Genomic DNA, 23,404 nt, shown 5'->3' with positions numbered 1-23,404 from the left:
ACCCAAAGCCTGGGGTACCTGGGTGGCTTAGTGGGTTAAGCGACCGCCTCCTGATTTCAGTTGGGGTCGTGATCTCACGGTGGCGAGATGGAGCCTAGCGTCAGGCTCTGCGCTGTGCATACAGCTTGTTGCAGATTTTCTCTCTCCTTCCCGTGACCTTCCCACTTGTCTTCTCTCTCTTTCTCTCTCTCGCTCATAAATAAACACACGCACACACAAATGAATAAATGAATAAATAAATAAAGAAATGAATACCCAATGCACTCCCAGCGCACCCACGACCACAATTCCCAGAAAGCATTGCGGCGCTCTCGTTTTGCGTCCACTTGTTTCCTTCCCCTCCTCAGCGTACTTCCGGGCGGTGTGGGCGGGGCCAATAGAGCTATCCAATGAGCCCTTCCGCGGGCCAAGGGGGCGGAGAAATTGTCCAATGAGCGTCTGGGCAGAGGCGCCAATGAGCGGGAAGGTTGCTGGGGCAGCTGACGTGAGCGGCGTCACTGAGCCGCGCCCGCTGAGGCCGCTGGAGCCCAGCCCCTCTCTCCAGCCTTCTCGGAGGCTCGCTCCGTTCCAGGGCGTTTGTGAAGCTCGCTTCCATGTCCCCGGTGGGCACGGCACCCCGGAACCTCCACGCCCATGGCCGCTAGCCTGAGGAGGCCCTCTTTCTCCGCCTCTTCTTCCTCCTCGGCAGACCCAGACGACGAGGGGGTGCGCGGCACTTGCGAAGATGCTTCTATATGCAAGAGGTGCCTGCCGGGCGCGGGCTTAGGGGCCGGCGTCCCTGGGGGGCTGGGGCCTAGGTGGGAGGCGGGCCTGTGATCCCAGGGTATTAGGAACATCCTGGTGCGCCAGAAGGTACCCGTCAATTTCGGGCGACCCTGGTTTCACACCTGTGAAGTGCACAGAGCAGCGGTTCATTTATTTAACTGGTAATTGTCTCACTTCTGCCGTGTGTCAGGCCTGGGGAGAGCGTGACTGGGAATCCCGCCCTAAACCAGCCGAACGGGGTCTTGTGGCCTTCGTGAGGCTCAAGTCTTGCTGGGAGACAGACTTGACTTCACAGACAGTGAAGCAAATAATTATAGTCTTGAGAAGTTAGGAGAAGTGCAAGTTCCTCCTCTTTAATAGGTTACGTTTCTTTGGGGGTTGTTACAATCCCCATCGTGCCCCTGAAACTCAGGCCAATCGCGATGGGGGGGGGGGCGGGGGGGAGGGGAAATGGCCTGCCCGGGGGCCCCATAATGTTGCTGTGCAGAGCCAGCATTTTCCAGAGCTCTTGCCTCTATGCCACAGGGGTCTACATACTTGGGGGTGTAGTGAGGGCAGTATCGTGAGCAGAGACATGTATTACACACCTGGAAGCACGAGGCTCGAGTGTATTTATTCATTCGTTCCACAGAAATTATTGAGCGTATCCGTTGTGCCAAAGCGTTCTTTTTTGAATGGTTGGTGGGTATTCAGTTATTGGGAACACATGATGAATAGGACTGACGTGGCATCTGACGGCAGCACCACCTCGTCGGAAAAGACAGGAAGCAAATAATTCCCTGTGAAATACATAATTACGGTTTTGTGTTGAGTGGTGAGAAATACGGCATGCCATTCGAGTTTGTAATTTAGGCAATAATGTTGAAGCTGAGATCAGAAGGCTGAATGCAAAACGTGGATATAGGAGGGTGTTGGGGCAGAGCAGGGGAGTGCGAACTGTTAAAGGAATGGGTAGAATGCCCTTGAAGCTGGGGCCACTAGGGAATGTAGGTGGGGAATGCCAAGGTTTTGGGTTAAGGCTCGCACTTTTTGTAGGTTCTTGGAGACTAAGCATAGTCATTTAAAACAGACCTCGGGGCCAGGCTCTGTCAAGCTGATCCTAGCTCTGCCACTAAACCATTCTGCATCAAGTTTCTTGATCGGGCTCTGCTTCTGATGCTGCGTCTCCCTCTCTTTCTGCCCCTCTCCTGCTCATGCTCTGTCTCTTTCTCTCAAAAAATAAATAAATGTTAAAAGAAAGAAAGAAAGAAAGAAAGAAAGAAAGAAAGAAAGAAAGAAACCACAGATGCTCACGTCCTACTCTAGACTCATGGAATCAGAATCTGCTGGGATAGGTCCTGGGCTATAAAGACTGGGCGTGTTTGCCATCTGGGCGCATTTCATTGAAGCTTCTTTTGCACTGGGCTTTCCCTCATCTGAAAGAAACACGCAAAAAGATTGTGAGAATCCGTAAGTTAGTGTTTTAAGACATGTTGTAGGTCTCTCTCCTTCAAGTTCCGTGATATCTTCACCGTAATGTGTTAAACCCTTCAATCTTGTCAAAAGATCACGTTATTAAATAGGGATTCCTTGCGTGAACCGTGGGCTGTCTGTCGTCTGAGTTTTGAAGTGGGGGGATAACGATGGTAACCCACCTTCGGGATGTAAGGATTCAATGAGATCACAGACACGAGGCAGTTAGCACGGATCTGGCACAGCATGAAGCCTTCAATAAATTGTTACCACTGGTTTTGATTTCCCTCCATTCCGAACACTGTTTGGTTGAAGTTACTGAATATGTCATCCCTGTGGATCAGGCTGGTTCCCCCCGCCTCAGGTTATGGCCATAACAGCCCTAATTTAACACAGGAGCCAGTTAGCTTCCCAGGACTCGTGCGGTTCTGTTACTTCTCTTGCAGGTTGTTCCCCCCTTCCTTTCAGAGCCCTCCCGGGGATAGTAGTGATGGGAACGGTGTCAGACGGCTGTCGGCAGGATTAAATGTGGCGCGCTCCCCCACACTGCCTGGCACATGGCAGGGTCGAAGACTGGTGGTTGTTATCAGCACTGTCCCAGTTGTCATCGTCAGTGCCGTGACCATCAGCATGGGCCTGTGCTCTCAGTCCTGCGGTCCTACAGTGAGAACTCTTCTGAGCGGACACTCTGGGCTTATGCTTAAAAATTCCATGGGATTCCGCAGGTATTTTTCCAGCACTTACTGTGACCGCTAACTCTCGCCACTACCCATCTCCCCTCTCCTTGTCTTCTCCGTCCTGTGCTGCCCGCCCAAGGCAGTTCCCTCTGTTGTTTACCCCTGACCCCCTCTCCCCAGACCCTCCCTGTGTCCTGGGAAATTCCCACTCCTTAATCGCCAGCCTCGTCTCTTTCCTCAGCCTCTCCTTAGCCATCTCTTCCCTCTCTTTGCTTTGACCCTGGTCCTTCCCCGGGGATATCCTTTTTTGAAGTCCTCTCAGATGGTGCCTCTGTTTTCTCATACCCCGGGGTATGAGATTTCAGGATCGGGGGTGCAAGATTTGTGTCCTTGTTCTTTGACCCCCCCCAACCCCCCGTTTCTTTGAGATCCATGGTCCCCAGGTGGAGCATTCTCTCTTCCTCCTCATTACTGTTTTCTCCTGGTTATTCACCTGATCCGTGGACGTCTTGGGTGCCTGGCCCACAGTCCTCCTGTCCGTCTCGACCTCTTGCCATCAGCCGAGTCGGCTTCACGGTGCGTGTGGAGGACCCAGGCTACGCACAGGGCACTCATTTTCTGGAACGCCTCGTCTGTAGTGATCACCTCTTCTCATCCATGTCTGTCACCATCGCCGCGGTGGCACCCTGCGTTTTAGCCCTGGTGCCGCACCACCTTATACGTGAGCAGCGCGGCCTCTCTCGACCCCCCATCTCTGCTTTCCACCTTGCTTGGTCAATTATTTCCGCTATGTCCTCAGGGTGTTTTTCCTTAGGACCTGAGGGTTTTTTGTTTTTTCTGTCCTTTAGATGCCCCTTTAGGCTGGTATCTCTGAGTAGAGCTTAGAGTTTCCCCTGAGATGGCCCCCTGAGAAGGACAATGGTGGGGACAGACTTGTAGGAGGTGAGGGAGGGAGCCCTGTGGATGTCTCTGGAAACGGTGTCCCAGGCAGGGAGCAGGGAGGGTCGGAGGCCCCATGGAGGGAGCAGGCCTGACTTGTTCCAGGAAGGACCAGGCCAGCATGAGGGAGAAGGAGGAGGGCTGAAGGGGTCTTAGGGACTTGTGGTGGTGTCCGATGGAAAATTTTTTTTTTTTTTATTTTTTTATTTTTAATTTTTTTTTTCAACTTTTTTTTATTTCTTTTTGGGACAGAGAGAGACAGAGCATGAACGGGGGAGGGGCAGAGAGAGAGGGAGACACAGAATCGGAAACAGGCTCCAGGCTCCGAGCCATCAGCCCAGAGCCTGACGCGGGGCTCGAACTCGCGAACCGCGAGATCATGACCTGGCTGAAGTCGGACGCTTAACCGACTGCGCCACCCAGGCGCCCCCGATGGAGAATTTTGAACCGAAGAACGAGGTGACCTGACTTGGGTTTTAATGGGATCACTCTAGCTTCTCTGTTGAGAGCAGCCTGTAGGAAGCAAGGACGGAAGCAGGGAGATCAGTTAATAGGCTGATGGAATATTCCAAGACAGAGGTGCTGCTGTCTTGGGTCAGGATGGTAGCACTGGAAGGGCTGAGAATCGACCAGATTCTGGGTATTTTTTGAAGGAGGAGGTGATGGGATGTGTTGACAGATCGGATGTGGGTGAGGCCAGTGAGTGCAAGAAGAAGCCAAGCCCTCTGGCTCATCTCAGATGCGGCTCCCACCAGGAGGCCCCTGACACCTGCAGACCAGGCCCAGCCCCTTCCGTGTTCTCTGTGCGTGTCCTTGCCGGTGGTCAGTCCGGCTGCGGCGTAGGCGTAGTGTTGAACGTTTGTCTCCCCCCGCGAGAAGAAAGGTGCGGGGAATGACCGTGTCTGCCTTAGCCACGTGCCTGCTAGACCCATTTCTCAGGCGGCAAAGTGACGAGGAACTGAATGCCGATGCTCAGGGTTGCACTTCCTGATGAGGTCTCAACATTCTGCTGTCCTGTTTCACTGGATTTGAGTGGTCTGTCTGTTTTAGATACCAGGCCAGGGGCTGTAAGACTGAAATCCTGTTGTAAAAATTACAGAAGTTAATCTGATTTCAACCGAATCCAAAAATGTCCCCCTTGAGGTGCAGGTGGGTCACAGGATCACCTCCCTGGAGAGGCGGCATTTTCCCAAGGGCCTAGGCCTTTCCAGCACACGGGTTGCATCTTTGCAGCCGTGCCCAGAGAGCAGCGCTTGAGAGATTGATCTGGATATTTGAAGGTGGGGGCTGCTGCTTTCCATCCTCAGAGAAGATGTGTCACTTTAGAATTAGAATATTCTGGTGAGGATAAATTAGCTGCCCAACTTGCCCATCAGGAAGGTCCCGTAAATCGTGGATTTTCTGCAACCCTCTCCTCATGTTTTCAAAAGAGGAACAAATTAAATTTTGGAAAATATCGGGGCGCCTGGGTGGCGCAGTCGGTTAAGCGTCCGACTTCAGCCAGGTCACGATCTCGCGGTCTGTGAGTTCGAGCCCCGAGTCGGGCTCTGTGCTGATGGCTCAGAGCCTGGAGCCTGTTTCCGATTCTGTGTCTCCCTCTCTCTCTGCCCCTCCCCCGTTCATGCTCTGTCTCTCTCTGTCCCAAAAATAAATAAACATTGAAAAAAAAAATTTAAATTTTGGAAAATATCTATGAAAAACAATGATTTCAAATCTAGAATACTAATTTTTTTAAATGATTATGTTTTTAAGATTTTTTAATTTTTTAAACATTATTATTATTATTGATGCTTATTTATTTTTGAGGGGGGAGGTGGAGGAGCAGAGAGAGAGAGGGCGAGAAAGCCTCCATGCCATCTACGTGGAGCCCAGTGTGGGGCTCGGTCCCACAAACCATGAGATCGTGACCTGAGCCAAAATCAAGAGCCAAGCACTTAACCAACGGAGCCACTCATGTGCCCCTAAGACTTTATTTATTTATTTTTTTGTTATTTTTTTAATGCTTATTTATTTTGAGAGAGAGCGTGCGCGAGCGAGCGAGTGTGTGCACGCGGGGGTGAGGAGGGTGGCAGAGAGAGAGGGGGAAGGAAAGAATCCCAAGCACGCTCCACTCTGTCAGTGCAAAGCCTGATGCGGGGCTTGATCTCACAAAATGTGAGATCATGAGCTGAGCTGATACCAAGAGTCAGATGCTTAACTGACTGAGCCACCCAGATTCCCCCCCACCCCACCCCGATGATTTTGTTTTTAAGTAGTCTCTACACCCAATGTGGAGCTCAAACTCACAACCCTGAGATCAAGAATGACATACTGTTTGAGCCAGCCAGGTGCCCCCTAATGGTTAACTTGTTAAAGGGCAAAAGAGAGTACTTTTCCCCAACTCGTTAGTCTAATTTGAATATACTGTACATATAAGTTTTTGTCTCCATTTTTTTTGTTGTTGTAATTGCTGAACAGTATTCTACAATGTGGTTTTAGTTTATGTGACTGTTCTTCTGTTCATTTGGGTAGCTATGATTTTGCTATTAAAACGGGGCTGTGATAAACATCTTTGCATGTGCGTTTCAGTTTTCCAGTGAGATGGATTTCAGGGGAGAATCCTTTGCAAAGTGGTCCTCGAAAGAGGTTGTGTCCGTTTCTGTTCTCATGGTAAAAGAGATGCTAAATACAGAATATTCTCAGTCTCTTAAATTGTTTGTCAGCTGGCAGGTGGATAATACCTCTTAAAAATTTTTATTTTATTTAAAAAACTTTTATTATACTCACTAGTAAGACTGAGTATTTTTTATTAAAAAAATTTTTATGTTTATTTTTGAGAGAGAGAGAGAGAGAGAGAGAGAGAGCAAGCGGGAAAGGGGCAGAGAGAGGGAGAGAGAGGATCCGAAGCAGGCTCTGTGCTATTAGCACAGAGCCTGACGCGGGGCTCGAACTCACAAACTGTGAGATCATGACCTGAGGCGAAGCCAGACGTTCAACCGCCTGAGCCACCCTGGCGTCCTAAGACTGAGCATTTTTAGTTCTTCACTATCTCTGATATTTTTTTACATGACGCCTTTCTCCTTATCATTTTCCTAACTGGGTTTTTGGTTTTTTGTTTCATTTATGTTTTTATTGGTTTGTAAGAACTTGTCATATGTATGGTAGTAGTCCTTTGCCTACGTATGTGTTCCATTATTTTCTCTCAAACTGTTGCTTGTCTTTAAGATTATCTTGTACCGTACATTTCATGATGCAGAAATTCTGAATCTTTATGGTGCCAAATCTGACAGTCTAACTTTATGGCTTGGGGCTTTTGGGTAACGTTTTATGAGACCGTTTTCAATCACTGCCTTTTCTTTTAGCACTTGTATGGTTTGGGCTTCTATTGCTTAGAGCATTCATCTATCTTTATAATTTTGTATGTTATAAGTTAGCAGGTTTTGTTCCTACACTGTCCGTTGATGGTCTGTATCCTCCATTGATTTGAAATATCACTTACATACTAAATTCTTATGTATACTTTAGCACAGCAATGCGTAGATCATTCTTGACTTCCAGTCGGAATTGCTTTTTTCATTTCCATGCCTAAACGTTTTGACTTGCGAAGTGTTAGTCGTGACTTGCTTAGAGCTCCTCTAGCTTGGAGTAAAACAGGGTTGTATCAGGGACTAGCACAATCTCCTTAGTTCATTTGAGCAGCTGTACTCCAGGAAGAAAGAAAAGAAAGCGATACTAACGAAAGCATGTGTTTGAGTCTGTGAAAGCAATAGGTTTTCAGGGAGTCCCACCCTGTAGACTTCTACATACTTCTCATTGGCCAGAATTGCGCGGGTGCAATTTCTTCTAGCTGCAAGAAAGTGTGGGAGGGGAGAATTTCTCACGGGGCAGATTGATACCTCAAACAAAATGGGGGTAAGGAGGAAGGGGTAAGTGGATATTGAATGGGGAATATCCCCCATCAGAGGGTCAGCTATATCGCTCATCTTTCTTGTTCTTCAGAATTTCCCCAGGTATTCTTAAGAGACAGAGGGAGAGGGGAAGGAAGAAAATGGAGGTGGGAGAGCAGGGGTGAGAGGGTGATGATTTATAAAATGAAATGCTCAGGTCTTTAGTGTTCAGTTTGATGAGTCTTAACAAGTGTATGTGGTTGACTCTTGAACAACATGGGTTTGAACTGCACTTATATGTGGCTTTTTTGATAAATGCAGTACAGTACTCTAAACGTATTTTCTTTGATTTTCTTAATATTTTCTTTTTTTTAGTGCTTATTGATTTTTTTTAATTTTTTTAACATTTTATTTATTTTTGAGACAGAGAAAGACAGAGCATGAATGGGGGAGGGTCAGAGAGAGGGAGACACAGAATCTGAAACAGGCTCCAGGCTCTGAGCCATCAGCCCAGAGCCCGACGCGGGGCTTGAACTCACGGACCGCGAGATCGTGACCTGAGCCGAAGTCGGACGCTTAACCAACTGAGCCACCCAGGCGCCCCAGTGCTTATTGATTTTTGAGAGAGAGAGAGAGAGAGAGCGCGCGCGTGCACGAGCAAGGGAGAGGCAGAGAGAGGGAGAAAGAGGATCCAAAGTGGGTTCTGCACTGACCGCAGAATGCCCAATGCAGGGCTCGTATCCATGAACTATGAGATCGTGACCTGAGCTAAAGTCAGACACCTAACCAACTGAGCCACCCAGGTGCCCCTCTTAATATTTTCTTTAGCCTACTTTATTGAAAGAATACAATATATAATATATCTAATGTACAAAATACATGTTAACCAACTGTTAAGTTTTCTGGTCAACAGTAGTCAATTTGTAGTTAAGGTTTGGGGAATCGAAAGTTATACTCAAAGTTTTGATTGCACAGGAGGTTGACACCCCAACCCCTGTGATGTTCAAGAGTCGGTATATCTGTGTACCACCGCCCAAAACAAGATATAAAATATATCTGAAACTCTAGAAACTTCCCTTGTTATATGTTTCTAATTAGTCTCCTTACCCTTACCAGTCATTTTCTGGTTTCGAAATCTGTGGTAGATTAGATCTGCCTGTTTTCGAATGTCATAGAAATGGGGTCATACAGTATGTATTATTTTGTCTTCTTTCACTCAACTGTGTTCCTTGAGATTCATCCATGTTGTTTGCGTTATCAAAGATAAAGCCAGGGGCGCCTGGATGGCTTGGTCACTTGAGCATCTGACTCTTGATTCCGGATCAGGACATGATCTCACGTTTTGTGGGATTGAGCCCCATGTCTGGCTCTGCATTGACAGTGCAGAGCCTGCTTAGGATTCTCTCTCTCTCTCTCTCTCTCTCTCTGTCTCCCCCACCCCCTGCTCCTCCTCTGCGTGTGCATCCACGCACACACACAGTCTCTCAAAATAAATAAACATTAAAAAAAATTTTTTAAAGATAAAGCTAGATACTAGTTCACGTGATGAGGACAGAGTTTAATCAGTAATTAACTATTCCAATAAGGAAAAGAGTCCAGAGTGAATGAAACTCAACTTCAGTTTGTACAGAGGAGATTTTATTTTATTTTATTTTATTTTATTTTATTTTATTTTATTTTATTTTTTTAATGTTTTATTTATTTTTGAGACAGGGAGAGACAGAGCATGAACAGGGGAGGGTCAGAGAGGGAGACACAGAATCTGAAACAGGCTCCAGGCTCTGAGCTGTCAGCACAGAGCCCGACGCGGGGCTCAAACCCACGGACTGCGAGATCATGACCTGAGCCGAAGTCAGCCGCTTAACCGACTGAGGCACCCAGGCGCCCCCAGAGGAGATTTTAAAGAGAGAATGAGGGAGTAAAGTTGGGGGTGAATAAAGTCAGAAGTAAAAAATTACAAAAGCCAGAAAAGGTATTGGTTCATGTGAAACCACCTGGATTTGCTCACTGGGAGACAGGGACCTGATCTTTCAGTGTTGGCTAGAATAAACAGTGGATGCTTTCGGCAGCCTTGAGTTTTCTTGGGCAGGCACTAAGGGGTACCGGAATCATCCTAGGGGTGGAGCCTTGAGCTGTTAAAGTCTACATTGGTGTTTGTTTGAGTCTCTATACAGTAAGTCAAGGTTGAAGCCTAGTTGAGAAGAGGGCTCGAGGAACCTGTCTAGAGTTTGGTCAAGGAAAGAGTCTTTGTCAGTGTAAAGTAGTTTGTTCCTATACATGTATGAATACACCATGATTTGTTCATGTGTTCTCCAATGATAGGACATTTGAGTTGTATCGAAGTTTTTGGTCATTGTGAATAGGCTACAAGGGACATTCTTATACAAGTCTTCAATTTCTCTCAAATAAATGTCTAGGAATAGAATTGCTTAGTCACAGGGTGGGTATATATTTAACTGCTAGACTAATTTCCAAAGTGGTTTATCACTTTACACTTCCCACCAGCAATGTATTGAAACTCCAGTTGCTCAACATCCTTGTTAACATTCTGTATTGTCGGTGAGGGTGAAAGAGCATCTCATTATGGTTTTAAATTGCATTTCCCTGGTGACTAATGATCCTAGGCATCTTTTTGTGTGTTTATTGGACATTCCTACATCTTTCGTGAACTGTCTGTTCAAGTCTTTTGCCCATTTTTGTTGTTAATGGGTTTTGGTTTTGACTCATTGGAGTTTATTATATATTCTGGATAGGAATTCTTTGTCAGATAGATATATTGTACGTATACATACATGGGTAGGAAAATTAAAATTGAAAACATTGACAATAGCATCTAAAAACCTAAAGTGGGTAGGAATAATTACAATGAAAGACACAAAACACCTTTACACAGAAAACCGTAAAACAATGTTGAGAGGAATTCAAGAAGACTGAAATAAATGGGAGATACGCTTTGTTCATGCGCTGGAAGATTTGATGTTTTGAGATTCCTGTTCTCCCTGACTTGATCCGTGGAATCAGTGCAATCACTGTCAAAATGCTAGCCATCTTTTTTTTTTTAGAAGAAATTAACAGATTGTTTCGAAAATGTATATGGAAACGTGAAGGGTCTTGAATAGCCAAAAAAGTCTTCAAACGAAGAGCAGATTTGAAGAACTTAAACTGCTTAATACTGCTTAATTTGAAGACTTGCAGTAAAGCCACAGCAATCAAAGTCTTTGGCATAAAGATAGATCAGTGAAACAGAATAAAGAGTCCAAGAAATAGACCAAACACAAGTACTGTTGGTTGATCTTCACCTAGATTGTCAAGCCAATTCAGTGGGCAAAAGGGACGTCTTTTTAATGAATAATTCTGGGTAAAGTGGATATTCACGTGGAAACAAAATGGGCCTTAGCCCCTACCTCGTTCTGTACACATTAATTTGGGATGGATCATAAACTGAAATATAAAAGCTAGAACCATAAATCTTTTATATGAAACCATGAGAGCATATGTTGACAATCTTGAGGTAGGCAAACGTTTTGTATATAGAACCAAAAAAAGCACTAGTTACAAAGGAAAAATGGATGCACTGAGAAAATGAACAGGCAAGATAGACTGGGAGAAAATATTCAGACTACATGTGCTTAAATGTTTTATTTTTTCCAAAAGAACTTTAGCATCATTCAGGCCCATGACATCCTGTTACTATATTCTGTATTAACTGGGTTTTTTTGTTTGTTTAAGTCAGATATGAGACATTGTACCATGGGAACTTTCTGATTGACTTCTCCTACTTAACTCACCTTCTTGTGAATGTTGGTTCCTTTTTCATAAATGCCTTGCCCACTAGTCAATGAGTACTTACAGTAGAGGCAGTAGATTTTAGGACATATTAATCCTTGTAAAGTAATTGGGTGTTAGCTGAAGCCAAAAGGCAATACCAGTAGCTTCTGTTGGGAAGAAACGATAGCGTGTGAGTTAATTGAGGCTCAGTTTTGTTTTGTTTTTTTTTAGGTGATTCAACACTTAAGGCCTTGCGGATCTACTTAAGAAAGCAACAGAGCTCACAAGAAAGGAAACAAACTGAAAGTCTGTTTAGGTACAAAGTCTGTTGCCCTTAAGACTTTGCTTCCTGCCTTCCATTTATAACCAAGAATAAAACTACCAAGAAATAGAAACAAACAAACAAAAAAGAGACTAAAAGAAAGAACAATAAAATTAACAATAAGAGGTAGAGCAGTATCTTAGGCTAGTATGCAGTATGTAGTTCAAATTTCAAACTTAAAAGTTGATGCTAAGAGTATCGGATTGATTTTTGCAATTGTATGTGTATGTGTGCATACATTACATATATATGTTTAATGTACATATATATGTGTGTGTGTGTGTACATATATACACACACATGACCACGTAAACACACACACATACACACGCACACAGATATCATTTAAGCAACTGAAGTGTCGGGGGAGGGATCGAAATCCAGTTGGGTAAATAGGTTTGAAAAGCAATAGAATGAAATTTTCTTTTTTTTTTTTTTAATTTTTTTAATGTTTATTTATTTTTGAGACAGAGACAGACAGAGCATGAACAGGGGAGGGTCAGAGAGAGAAGGAGGCACAGAATCTGAAACAGACTCCAGGCTCTGAGCTCTCAGCACAGAGCCCAATGCGGAGCTCGAACTCATGGACCGTGAGATCATGACCTGAGCCGAAGTCGGCCGCTTAACTGACTGAGCCACCCAGGCACCCCTAGAATGAAATTTTCTACAGGGTTCTGCAGCTTGAGGGACCGACCTTCACCTCAGTCTGTAAAGCAGTGCCTTCCACGGGGGGTCATTATGAGGGTTGTAGGCGTTCCGTTCCTATTGGTCAAGCATTTGGAATGATGCCTGGCATTGTAGTCAGCTCTCAGGAGTGTTGATAGAAGTAAAATGAACCTGGCCTTGATCCTCACTGGCTGGGAGAGCGCGGAGGGCCCCTGCCCTTTCCTTCAGATGAAGAAATCCCTGGCGGAGAGCATGTCACCCCTTTCCTGTTGCAGGTGGTACTCATGCCTATAGGGCAGAGTCAGTAAATGCTCTCGAGTGAGTAGGCGGTTGGCCCAGATCAGTGTTTCCCACGGAAGGAATGTGAAATGACTTTAGGTGGCACACAGATGTTTGAAATTTTAATAGTTAGGTATTTATTATAGTGTGTGTTAGAAGAAAATCCCAGGTAGCACATCAGACCCCAGTACTAAAAAAAAGCGAGTTGATTTAAAGAAATGTTACACTGAACAGGTGGTATGTGAATGTCATGAAAATTTCAAAAGCAATAGGGATTGACCGAAGACTGCGAAATAGGTCTTCCCAAATCTGAGATTTTTGATGCTTTGGGTTTTAAACAAAGTCAGGATACACAAAGAGAGGGGATATTTTCTGGGTTTGGGCAACAGAGGACTGTGGTGGGGACAGACAGACAGCAGCACTAGGTGCACAGCGTCAGTGTAGAGGCGACCACTGTTCACCTTTTGGTGCCTACTCTGGGAAGTCTTGATATGTATACTGTACATGTATGTATATTCACGTGTATATTCATCTAACAGAATTGGGAACATTCTGTACATAGAGTTTTGTAGCTTGCTTTGTTCACCTGATAGCGTAACCCCAGGTTCAGTGTTTTTACCGAAACCTTTTTGTGTTCATTCTTGACTATTTCCTTAGGGTAAAATCCTAGAAGTGGGATTGCTTGGTCATTGCGTAAATATAACTCTTCAGCTTTGAGTACCAGCAGCCGAAGTGCCTCGTGGCATGGCAGTGACCCTCTTTCTCATCCTCACCAAAGCCGGGTTCTATTAAACGGTTTTGTTGCTGATTTGATAGCAGATTTACTGCTTGCTGTTTCTGCTTTCATTTTGCATTTTTGGGTTTCTTTATTTTGTATATTCAGTGGTCACTTGGCTCTTTGGTGAACTGCCCATTTTTGGCCTTTCTTCTGGGATATTAGGATTTTTTTCCTTACTGATTTGTAAGTTCTTTATGTTTTAAGGATGTTACTCTGTGATGTCACAGGTACTTTTCATCACTTAATATTTGCCTCTTATGTTTGCTTATGATATCTAAGCTTACTGTTGCTCATGTGGTGAAGGCAATACTGTATTTGATCCATGCTGTGACACACGTTCTTACGTCTTTGCCATCAGCTGTGATTTATTCTCGATGTGTCCCGCGGTCACTGCCAAGCCGTGTTAGAGTTGTCATTACCTGTGCAAGTGGATGTGGTCATTGTTGCTTGTGGCATGGCCGGATGACTACACCGTCAGCTCTTGGGTGCTTCTGTCCACGTGCCTTTTAAGGGCCATTTGCAGAAGGAGCACAAATCCTGATGCTGTTGGAGAACCATCCATTGATACCTCCTGATGAGATCGAGAAAGGCTCAGTAAAAAACCTGCACCTGGACGGTCGGTAGCGTGGAAGGAAATCTTGGAGAGGATGATGGTGATCTCTTGGGGATGCAGCCTTACCAATGCCCTTGGCGGCCCGAAGGTCAATATTGTGTGGAAACTCACAGATACCCCAAAAGGGAAGACTTAACCCTCTTATTGCATTCATCCATTTCCTTTCAATCCGTTTAAATAAGCACAAAAGGGCTTTTGCAGGAGCGTCTGGCGGCTCAGTCAACAGAGCATGCAACTCTGGATGTGGTTGTGAGTTTAAGCCCCATGTTGCACACAGAGCCTACTTGAAAACTAATTAAAGAAACAAGTGGGGCGCCTGGGTGGCGCAGTCGGTTAAGCGTCCGACTTCAGCCAGGTCACGATCTCACGGTCCGTGAGTTTGAGCCCCGCGTCAGGCTCTGGGCTGATGGCTCAGAGCCTGGAGCCTGTTTCCGATTCTGTGTCTCCCTCTCTCTCTGCCCCTCCCCCGTTCATGCTCTGTCTCTCTCTGTCCCAAAAATAAAAAAACGTTTAAAAAGAAAAAAAAAAAGAAACAAGTAAACGGGCTTTTTCCAACAAGCACAAAATTAAAATTGTAAGCAATAAGAAAAACATTAAGCTAACTAGCTGGCAGTGTTTCTTCTTTCTTTTTTCAGTCTTATAATTGATAATGTCTTAGATGGAATATGGCATATAGTTCATGGAGAAAAAGTTTAAAACATAGAGATAAATTAAAACACACACACACACACACACCAGAAATCGCCAGTTCCCTAGTCCTTGTCTGTAGATACGCACATACGCACATACACGTGTTCACGGGCACGTTGGCTACATAGGTTTTTGGCCTAACATTTTTCCCTTCACGGTGTCTTGAACATCTTGGCATGTCTGATCCTTCTAGTTCATGTCTGAGATGACCGGTTAGTGTTTCCTTGTGTGGATCCACCATGTTCAGCTGGGCTCCCAGGGGTGACAGAATTCTGAGCTCTGAAACAGGTTGCCCATCTCCTTTTGGAACTCCCCATCAGCAGTGCCCGCTAGTTCTTTGACCCTTAACCTTCTTAGCAGTGCTCTGTAAATCTTCTCATGTTAGCCACTCTGAAGGGTAGATCAGTGACATCCTTTTCCTCCCAGAAACCACTGGCAGTCTTCTAGATGTGGAGACCGGAAGGAGACGCATGTTGGAAACATTAGGAAGTGGGAGTCGTAAGGACTCGTGACCGGATACGTTTGTGTTCTGTCCCCACCTGTTACGTTTGTGCACCTCGCCGTGGTTTGGGGCCGCTGCACGTGGCTGCAGAGGTCTCTCCCTGGCTCCCACCACCCGCCTCTCTAGTTTCTCCTGTTTCTCCGCTGTTCTCCAGCCTCCCTACCGACTTTGTTACTGGAACATTCCAAGGCGGTTCCTGTCCAGAGCATTTCTGTCTGCTCTTCCTCCTGTCTAGAACGCCTTTTGCACAGCTTTCTCCAGTTCTGTAAGGACCCAACTCAGCCCATTCCCTTTTCAGAGAGGCTTTCCCCTCACATTCTCTAACGTAGGTCCATCCGTCCTCCATGCTGTTGTCCTTCATCTGTCACAAGCCCTTCCTTCTCTTTGTGTCTGGTTCACTACTGTATCCCCAATGGCTGGCACTTAGCAGACCCTCACCAAAGATGGCTTGATTGAATCAACAGTATTAACTTGACAGAGGATACAGTTGAGAGGAGGGGAAACTGCTCCTTGTCATCTAGAGGAGGGCGGTAGTAAGTCCAACGCAGAGCTTGCGGAGGGGGGCAACTCGATCAGCTTTTCAGCAGGTAGGGCTGCTGGGCATTGGAGTGAGTGCCTTCTTTGTGGTGCATAGTCAGGCAGTGGCTTGGTGTTGTTGAAGGATTCTGGCATCGGATGTCAGGGTTGACCAGGTCAGTTCCAAGGCCGCCTCCAACCCTTAGGTCCATGTTTGATGTTCGCATCACTAGTCTGTGGTTCTTGGACTGCAGATACGGCCTTTACCACTAGATGGCACTAGGTGATTCCTTTGAGGCCGGGGCTCCTCAAATCTGCCAACAGTGAGAACAGCATCTTCTCTCTTTTTTTACTTATTGAAGTATAGTCGACATACAATGTTACGTTAATTTCAGGCGTGCGACAGAGTGATTTGACAAATCTACATATTACTCAGCACTCACCACGGTTAGGTGTCGTCACATCTGTCACCATACTGTTATAACAGTATTATTGACTGGATTCCCTATATTCCACTTTTCATCTTTGTGCGTTACTTATATGACTGGAAGTTTGTACCTCTTAAGCCCTCTTTGCCTATTTGTCCATCCCCCCGCCCCCTCTGGCAACCACCACCTTGTTCTCTGTGTTTCAGAGTCGATTTTGTGTGTTCGGGGAACAGACTTTTCATTGCATTTTACCCCAAACACCCACTTCAACAAAAGCTTCACAAAACCGTCTTAACTCTTACAGTGTGGAACGCATACTGATATTGTCTATTTCACTCTATTCGACTGCATTTTCACAGATGAAGACTTGCAAACTACTACACTGATTTTATTATACGGATGGGTCATAATTCATCGTTTGGAAAGCACCGTTTTATTTTTTTTTTTAATTTTTTTTTTTTCAACATTTATTTATTTTTGGGACAGAGAGAGACAGAGCATGAACGGGGGAGGGGCAGAGAGAGAGGGAGACACAGAATCGGAAACAGGCTCCAGGCTCTGAGCCATCAGCCCAGAGCCCGACGCGGGGCTCGAACTCACGGACCGCGAGATCGTGACCTGGCTGAAGTCGGACGCTTAACCGACTGCGCCACCCAGGCGCCCCTGGAAAGCACCGTTTTAGACAGCTGAGCCTGTTCACCCTTGTAAAACTTGGACAGTCTGGGCCCGTAGCAAATCGTGTCCCTTAATGAGTACTTTGTGCATTTCTGTGCTGACTTGCTGCCTCGAGAAGCCAAAAGTATGTGCTTCCTTATGTGTGTGTGTGTGTGTGTGTGTGTGTGTGTGTGTGTGTGTGTGGATGTGTGAACGTGGACATGAGAGAGACTGGGGGGGATAGGTTTGTACAGGATTAGCACCGACCACAGTCAAGGCAGCGGTAAGCCTTGTCAGTGGACGTAAAGAGAAGATATAATATCTGCCTCTGGGAGCTCAGACTCTAGCTGGGTAACAGTCACTCACCCCTTCTCCTCTCCGCTTGTTCATCAAGAAACATGGAAATGAGCTCATATACTCAGGATATCACTTAGGATGCTTCAGGGTGTAGCAGGTAACAGAAGCCTGACTCCGTTTGGTTTAAGCGATAAAGACATTTGGAAACTCTCAAAATGTCTGTGGAGAGGTAGAGCGGGGTGAGGCCCACAGTGGCTCGGCCTTAAGGATCCAGGTTTCTTCCATTACATGTCCTTGTCCTAAGGCTGGTTCCACTCATGGTTGCCAGAAGACCTTAAGTGGTCATTGGGGTTTCAGATCCCTGGCTTAGAACACTAGAGCTTTGATTCCCTGTCGTGTGGCCTGGGGAGAGGTTAGGTTACTGTAGCATTTTCCAGGTTGTAGTGCATGCCAGAGAGGGTAAGCTACAACGGCAAAATTTTCTAGGTTGTAGCTGTTCTGTTTATTTGTTCCTGGTTTTCCCTTTTACTCCTTAAGGGACGTGAAATGACAGAGCTGTAGGAAATACTTAGGGAGTCATTATCGAGTTTGACAAAACAATTCTAGATCTTTCCTGTGGACCCAGAACTTCTGGTTGAGTAGGGTTGTCTGAATAGTTCTGGCCAGCGAGTTTGCCGAGTGAATAAACGGTTGCTCGTCTTCTGGGTGAGGTATGAGGTGAGGTTATATGCTCTCCAGGGTCCTGGGAAAGGAATTAGCAGTCAGAATAAAGAGAGGTGACACATGGCCGCCGTGGGAAGGGTGAGAGGAGTGTAAGTGAGCACCTCGGCGGATGGCTGAGTCTGTTTACATTTGTAACGGAGTGCTAAATGGGAGCGTGTTGGCCTTGTGAAGTAGATGGTTTTCCTCCTTGACCTGGTTCCTGAGAACCTGAATCTACTGCCGTCTACTCACCTGCCTCCTTTTTATCCCTTCCAGGTTTGCAGTGAGCCTTGGCTACTGGCATGACCCTTACATCCAGCATTTGGTAAGACTGTCTAAGGAGAGGAAGGCCCCCGAAATTAACAGAGGCAAGTGACCCCCTCCCTTCTCACTATTCCCTCATCAGCTGAGAGGCCTGGGGTTTTAGGGATTCATTCTTTTTTTTTTTTTAACAATACAAATTTATTATCTTACAGTTCTGAAGGTCAGAAGTCAAACATGGGTCTTACTAGGCTAACATCAAAGTGTCATCAGGGCCGTTTCTTTTGGAGACCATAGGGGAGAGTCTATTTCCTTTTCTTGTCTACCTTCTAGAAACCACCTACATTCCATGGAAGATGGCCCCTTCTCCATTTCAAAGCCAGCAGTATAACATAGGGATTCATTCTTAACATGAGAGTTCCAGTGTTCCTTCTCTCCAGTAGTATATGAAAGTGCTTATTTCCCAACATCCTCACCAACACAGTGTATTATGAAACTTTTCATCTAATGGTATCCTACAGTAATTTTATTTTAGATTCCTCTTATTTTTGGGTGAAGTTGAAGATCATTAGGATTATTTTTTTAATATATTTTTTAAATGTTTATTTTGAGAGCAGGCGAGCGAGCGAGAGTTCACTTGCTTACAAGCAGGGAGGGCAGAGAGAGAGAGAATGAGAGCATGAGAGAATGAGAGAGAGAATCCCAAGCAGGCTCCATGCTGTCAGCACAGAGCCCGATGTGGGGCTCAAAGCCTTGAACCGTGAGATCATGACCTGAGCTGAAATCAGGAGTCGGACACTTGCTTAGCCCACTGAGCCACCCAGGTGCCCCAAGATCATTTTATATGTTTAAGAGCCATTTATATATCTTTTAGTGTGAACTGTCTGTTCATGGAAGGAATTACTTTTTTTGGCCTTATTAAAGTGATAGTAACACTGTTAGGCTGTACAAGTCATTTCTATCAAGGCAGTGAAAGGATTTGAGACAGGTGGGTGACTTAGTCTCAGCCAGATTGAGAAATTGGCCAAATGACCATAGTTCTTGTGGGTGCAGGGCATCTTGGCCCTAAAGATGGATCCTATGGGTAGTTTCAATGAGAAATGCAAAGAAATTTTAAAGTGGTGCTTCCTGAGAATAAGGACATGGTACTTACTTTGAGCTGAGGGTGAAACCAGGCATCAGTAAGATTGGACGAGGCCTGGCTAAGAGGCCTTAAGCCTCCCTCCCGCACTCTTGAGGACGCTTTCCTAACAGACGCTGCAGAGGCAGGGCCCCACCATGGTGCCCTGGGTGCTGGGGGCCCTGGGCAGCAGGTCAGCCCTCCGTCCTTCTTCCTCTCCCTGGGTTGGCATCGCTAGACTAGGGCCCCATAGTAGGAGAGTGCTTCCCAAACAGCGTGTGGGGAGCATTTTTAAAATTTTTCCAATGTCCAGTCCATTGTGGGTGATACTCTGTAACCCACGGTAAAGAGGATTTACTAGAAAAGTAAAATGGAAGAGACATGTAACGTTTACTTATTTTTGAGACAGAGAGAGAGACAGAGCATGAACAAGGGAGGGTCAGAGAGAGAGGGAGACACAGAATCTGAAACAGGCTTCAGGCTCTGAGCTGTCAGCACAGAGCCCGATGGGGGGCTCGAACTCACAGCCTGTGAGATCATGACCTGAGTCAAAGTCGGACGCTTTACCGACTGAGCCACCCAGGCGCCCCAAAAGAGACATGTAAAAAGACAAGCTCAAATTATTTACTAGTAGAATCCATAGACATGAAATCCCTATGTCAAATTGCAGTAAGTGTCTAAATGCCACTCAAATTTTGTTCTTAAAATAGTAATACTGTAAGCAGAAGGGCTTTAGAACACAGATCAATGTTATCTTCCTTTCACCCTCTTTTATTTCTTGTCTCCTCTGTTCCAGCTTCCCACGCCAGAGCTTAACAAGTCAGTTTATTAGGCACCATTTGCCTGTGCACCGCTCCCTCCCCAACCCCGCCTGGGATGTTTTACAAACATGGAGGCTCTAACCCACATAGGATGGAGATGAAGGGAGCATGATAAGAAATATGGCTGTCTTTGCTTTGACATTTATCTGCCCCATTTCCTGACCCCAGAATACTTTCCAGACGGTCTCCCAATTTTGAGTTTCAGCAGAATTCAGAGTAGCTTTCACTTAGCCAGGAAAAAACACATTTCTAAGAGGGACATTTAGATCCCATGTTTTGATGTAAAATATTTTTCTTTCATATGTAGAATTAGGGGACATTGCGTTTTCCTTAATGTAGTTGATCCAACCATTGGATAGATTGTGCTTATTTTGGTTCAAATGGCTTTAAAAAAAAAAAAAAAAAGGAAGAGAATGTTAAAGTCGTTACTTCTCCCCTAAGGTCTATGGATAACCTAAACCGCTACCCCTGAAGAAGGGCAGAAGGGTTGTGTTTTGTCCTCCTGGTGTGAACTTTGCAAGGCTTATTTCCATCATCACTGAGTCATGACTTGTCTCTGTCTCTCTCTCAGGATATTTTGCTCGGGTCCATGGCGTCAGTCAGCTTATAAAGGCATTTCTACAGAAGACAGAATGTCACTGTCAGATTCTAAATCTTGGGGCTGGGATGGATACCACCTTCTGGAGACTAAAGGTAAATTTAAAAATACCGCCCCCTTGTTTCCCGAATTGTTTACTTTTGTGAAGGTTCCCACCGGGTTCAAAAATGTCAGGGGCGCCTTGGTGACTCTGTCGGTTGAGCACCCGACCCTTGACTGCGGTTGAGGTCATGATCTCTCGGTTTGTGGGTTCAGGCCCCGCATTGGGCTCTGTGCTGACGGCACAGAGGCTGCTTGGGATTCTGTCACTCTCTCACTCTCCCTCTCTCTCTGCCCTTCCCCCATCTCTCTCTCAAAATAAGTCAATAAACATTTTTTTAAATGCTAGAAATCTATTCAAAAGGAATGCGGTGACTGCCTGTCTCGCGTCCCTGTCCCCATCTGCTTGCACCTGCTGTGCCACCACTGTCAGCCACGTACGTGATGTCACCAGGGCCCTAGATATGTGCCTTGCTTCTGATGAAAATCCTTGTATACATTCTCTACGTGTGTGCAAGAGCCAGCCAGTGGAGTAGCTGAGACCAGGGGCCCATGCATTTGCCGTTTTGACGACAACAAAAGACTTTACTGTCGTCGTGACGGTGTCTTCAGTATAGCTTGGAGATTTGCAAGGCTGGGTGATGGTAGCATGACACAAAGCCCTTTTAAGTTTATTTATTCATTTGGAGAGAGAGAGAGAAAGAGAGAGAGAGAGAGAGAGAGAGAATCCTAAGTGGGGCTTGGACCCGGGGCCTATCCCACAGAGCACGAGACCGTGACCCAAGCCGAAATCCAGAGTCAGAGCCCAACTGCCTGAGCCATCCAGGTGCCCCTCCATTCTTGGATTTGGTCCCTCACCTCCTTCGTTAGGGTTCAAGAGCAGGTATAATTACACTCCCTCACAGAAGAGGAAATGGGTCCAGTTAGTGGCAGAATCAGGACCACAGGCCTGGTCTTTGATTCCAGGCTGGAATTGTAGCACCAAACCTTTTCTCTACAATGATCTCACTGATTGCGTTTTCTTTTTTGTAGGTTTGTACAGATCTCTCTTGGTTCTCCTGTCAGGTCGGTCATGTGGCAGTCATGGGTACGTGCATTTCCCCAGATTCTTGCAGAAGTACACCAAGATAAACCAGAGTGTGTGGGCCTAATGCGACCTGAGTGTGTATTTTGTCCCTCATCAGCTCACCCGATGAGGTCTTTGGTCATCAGTGCCCCCAGCCTCTCTCTCACTGAGGCGAGAAATCAGTGGCCTCAGTACAGCCTTAGTATTAACCGGTTGCCTCTGCATTCTTCATTCAGGATAAGATAGCTAACGTTTCTGAAGGGTGTGCACATCCATGACCTCAGGAATGAACATGAGAGCTCTGCAGGTGGGGGAGGGGGGTTACCCAGATGGGGCTCCGAGAGCTTGTGCCGTCCCCAGGTCGGACAGCCAGTGGCACTGGAGCATGGAACAAACAACGGACTGCAGTTCGTCCACGTCCAGATTCCCTCCTTGTTCTCTCCAGAGAGCCCTGCGGCCGCTCGGGGGGTGGGGGGGGGAGCTCTTTCCTATAGGTCGGCGGTGCCTCTGGGCCTCAGAGACCACGGTGTGGTGGAAGGAACTGGAAGAGAATGCAGTGGCAGAATGTGTGCAGTGTGAACAGAAGCCACGGGAGAAACTCCTCCTTTGGGCTTGACACCCTTTTCAATATGGTCCCGTGGTTGGTTTCTCCCCCCACCGTGTAGGTGGGTTAATCATTACTAAATCTGAGATTTTTATTTCTGAGCAAGGTACACTGAAGCTCATGTGCCCCTTCCAAGAAAAAGGTTATCTGTCAGCAGTGAGGAAAGAGAATAGTGCAGGGTCTGAAAAATTTGGTGGAGTTTTGTCGTTTTGTTTGATAATGACATTAGTCTAAAGGGTTTGAAAAAAATCTAAGTTTCTTTTTAGAAAAATGATGCTTGTTTGCTCTTTGGAGCAGGAGCTGAATGGGCCAAATTTAGGCTGCCACCTGTGTTGGTAAATAAAGTTTTACTCCGACACAGCCAACTCCCAGTTCCTTCCATCTTCCCTATGGCTGCTTAGCCCTACGGCAGCAGAGTGGAGAAGTCACAGCAGAGACCGTCTGGCCTGCAAAGGCTAGAGTACTGGCTGTTTATAGCACGTTCCCTGATCCCTGTTTTTGAGCTCTATGTGCTTCTGTAAAAGAGGAGGGGAAATCTCGTCGGCTAGTCTTGTTGTCTCGTGCACCTTCCACCTGGGAGGGTCCCCTGGCTGCACCAGCAGAGGCTTGGCTGTGGGTCACAGACTTTTGGCTGCCGCTGGTGTGTGAGCTTGTTCTGTATGATGTCAGGCCCCAAGACCAGTCGAAGGGACAGTTGAAGGCTCCCACCTTCAAGCAGCGGGTGAGAGTAGGGTGCAGGAAAGCCAGTACAACCCCAGACAAAGAATAAAGGGTGAGTGAAACCCTTTAAGGGACCTCAGCTTCTTGGTGTCTCTTGAATCCTATTTCCACACGGCCAGAGGATCAAGGACGCAGGGGGTCAGTCTCAATATGGCAGCCTGTGCAGCGGTCGGCCACGTTGGATCTCCTTTGAGCCTACGGGATACTCTTCCTCACAGTTGTCCCCAGCTGCCCTCCGGTAGCTATGCACGGTCCTGGTTG

General features: G+C 46.3%; 1 protein-coding gene across 4 annotated transcripts in view; it reads left to right on the top strand.

Moving 5' to 3' along the window:
• Positions 1–527: 527 nt before the first annotated feature.
• Positions 528–23,404, top strand: part of LCMT1 (leucine carboxyl methyltransferase 1) — a 47,314-nt gene continuing 24,437 nt past the window's right edge. The window contains exons 1-4 of one of the 4 annotated variants that reach the window (XM_047087857.1): positions 641–743; positions 11,699–11,783; positions 18,191–18,282; positions 20,688–20,809. In XM_047087857.1, the coding sequence (XP_046943813.1) occupies positions 725–743; positions 11,699–11,783; positions 18,191–18,282; positions 20,688–20,809 (318 nt within the window). In that variant the 5' untranslated portion in view covers positions 641–724. Of the gene's footprint in view, positions 744–2,786; positions 2,943–11,698; positions 11,784–18,190; positions 18,283–20,687; positions 20,810–23,404 lie in introns of those variants that run through there. The other 3 variants (XM_047087856.1, XM_047087855.1, XM_047087854.1) reach the window with 3 other exon arrangements.

This window comes from Lynx rufus, unplaced genomic scaffold (assembly GCF_022079265.1).
Source record: "Lynx rufus isolate CCGP_SWC_20201006 ecotype Redwood Valley unplaced genomic scaffold, mLynRuf1.p SCAF_23, whole genome shotgun sequence".
Classification (NCBI taxonomy): domain Eukaryota; kingdom Metazoa; phylum Chordata; class Mammalia; order Carnivora; family Felidae; genus Lynx; species Lynx rufus.
The sequence above is the reverse complement of the archived record's forward strand: the minus strand, read 5'-3'. Positions and strand labels throughout refer to the sequence as shown.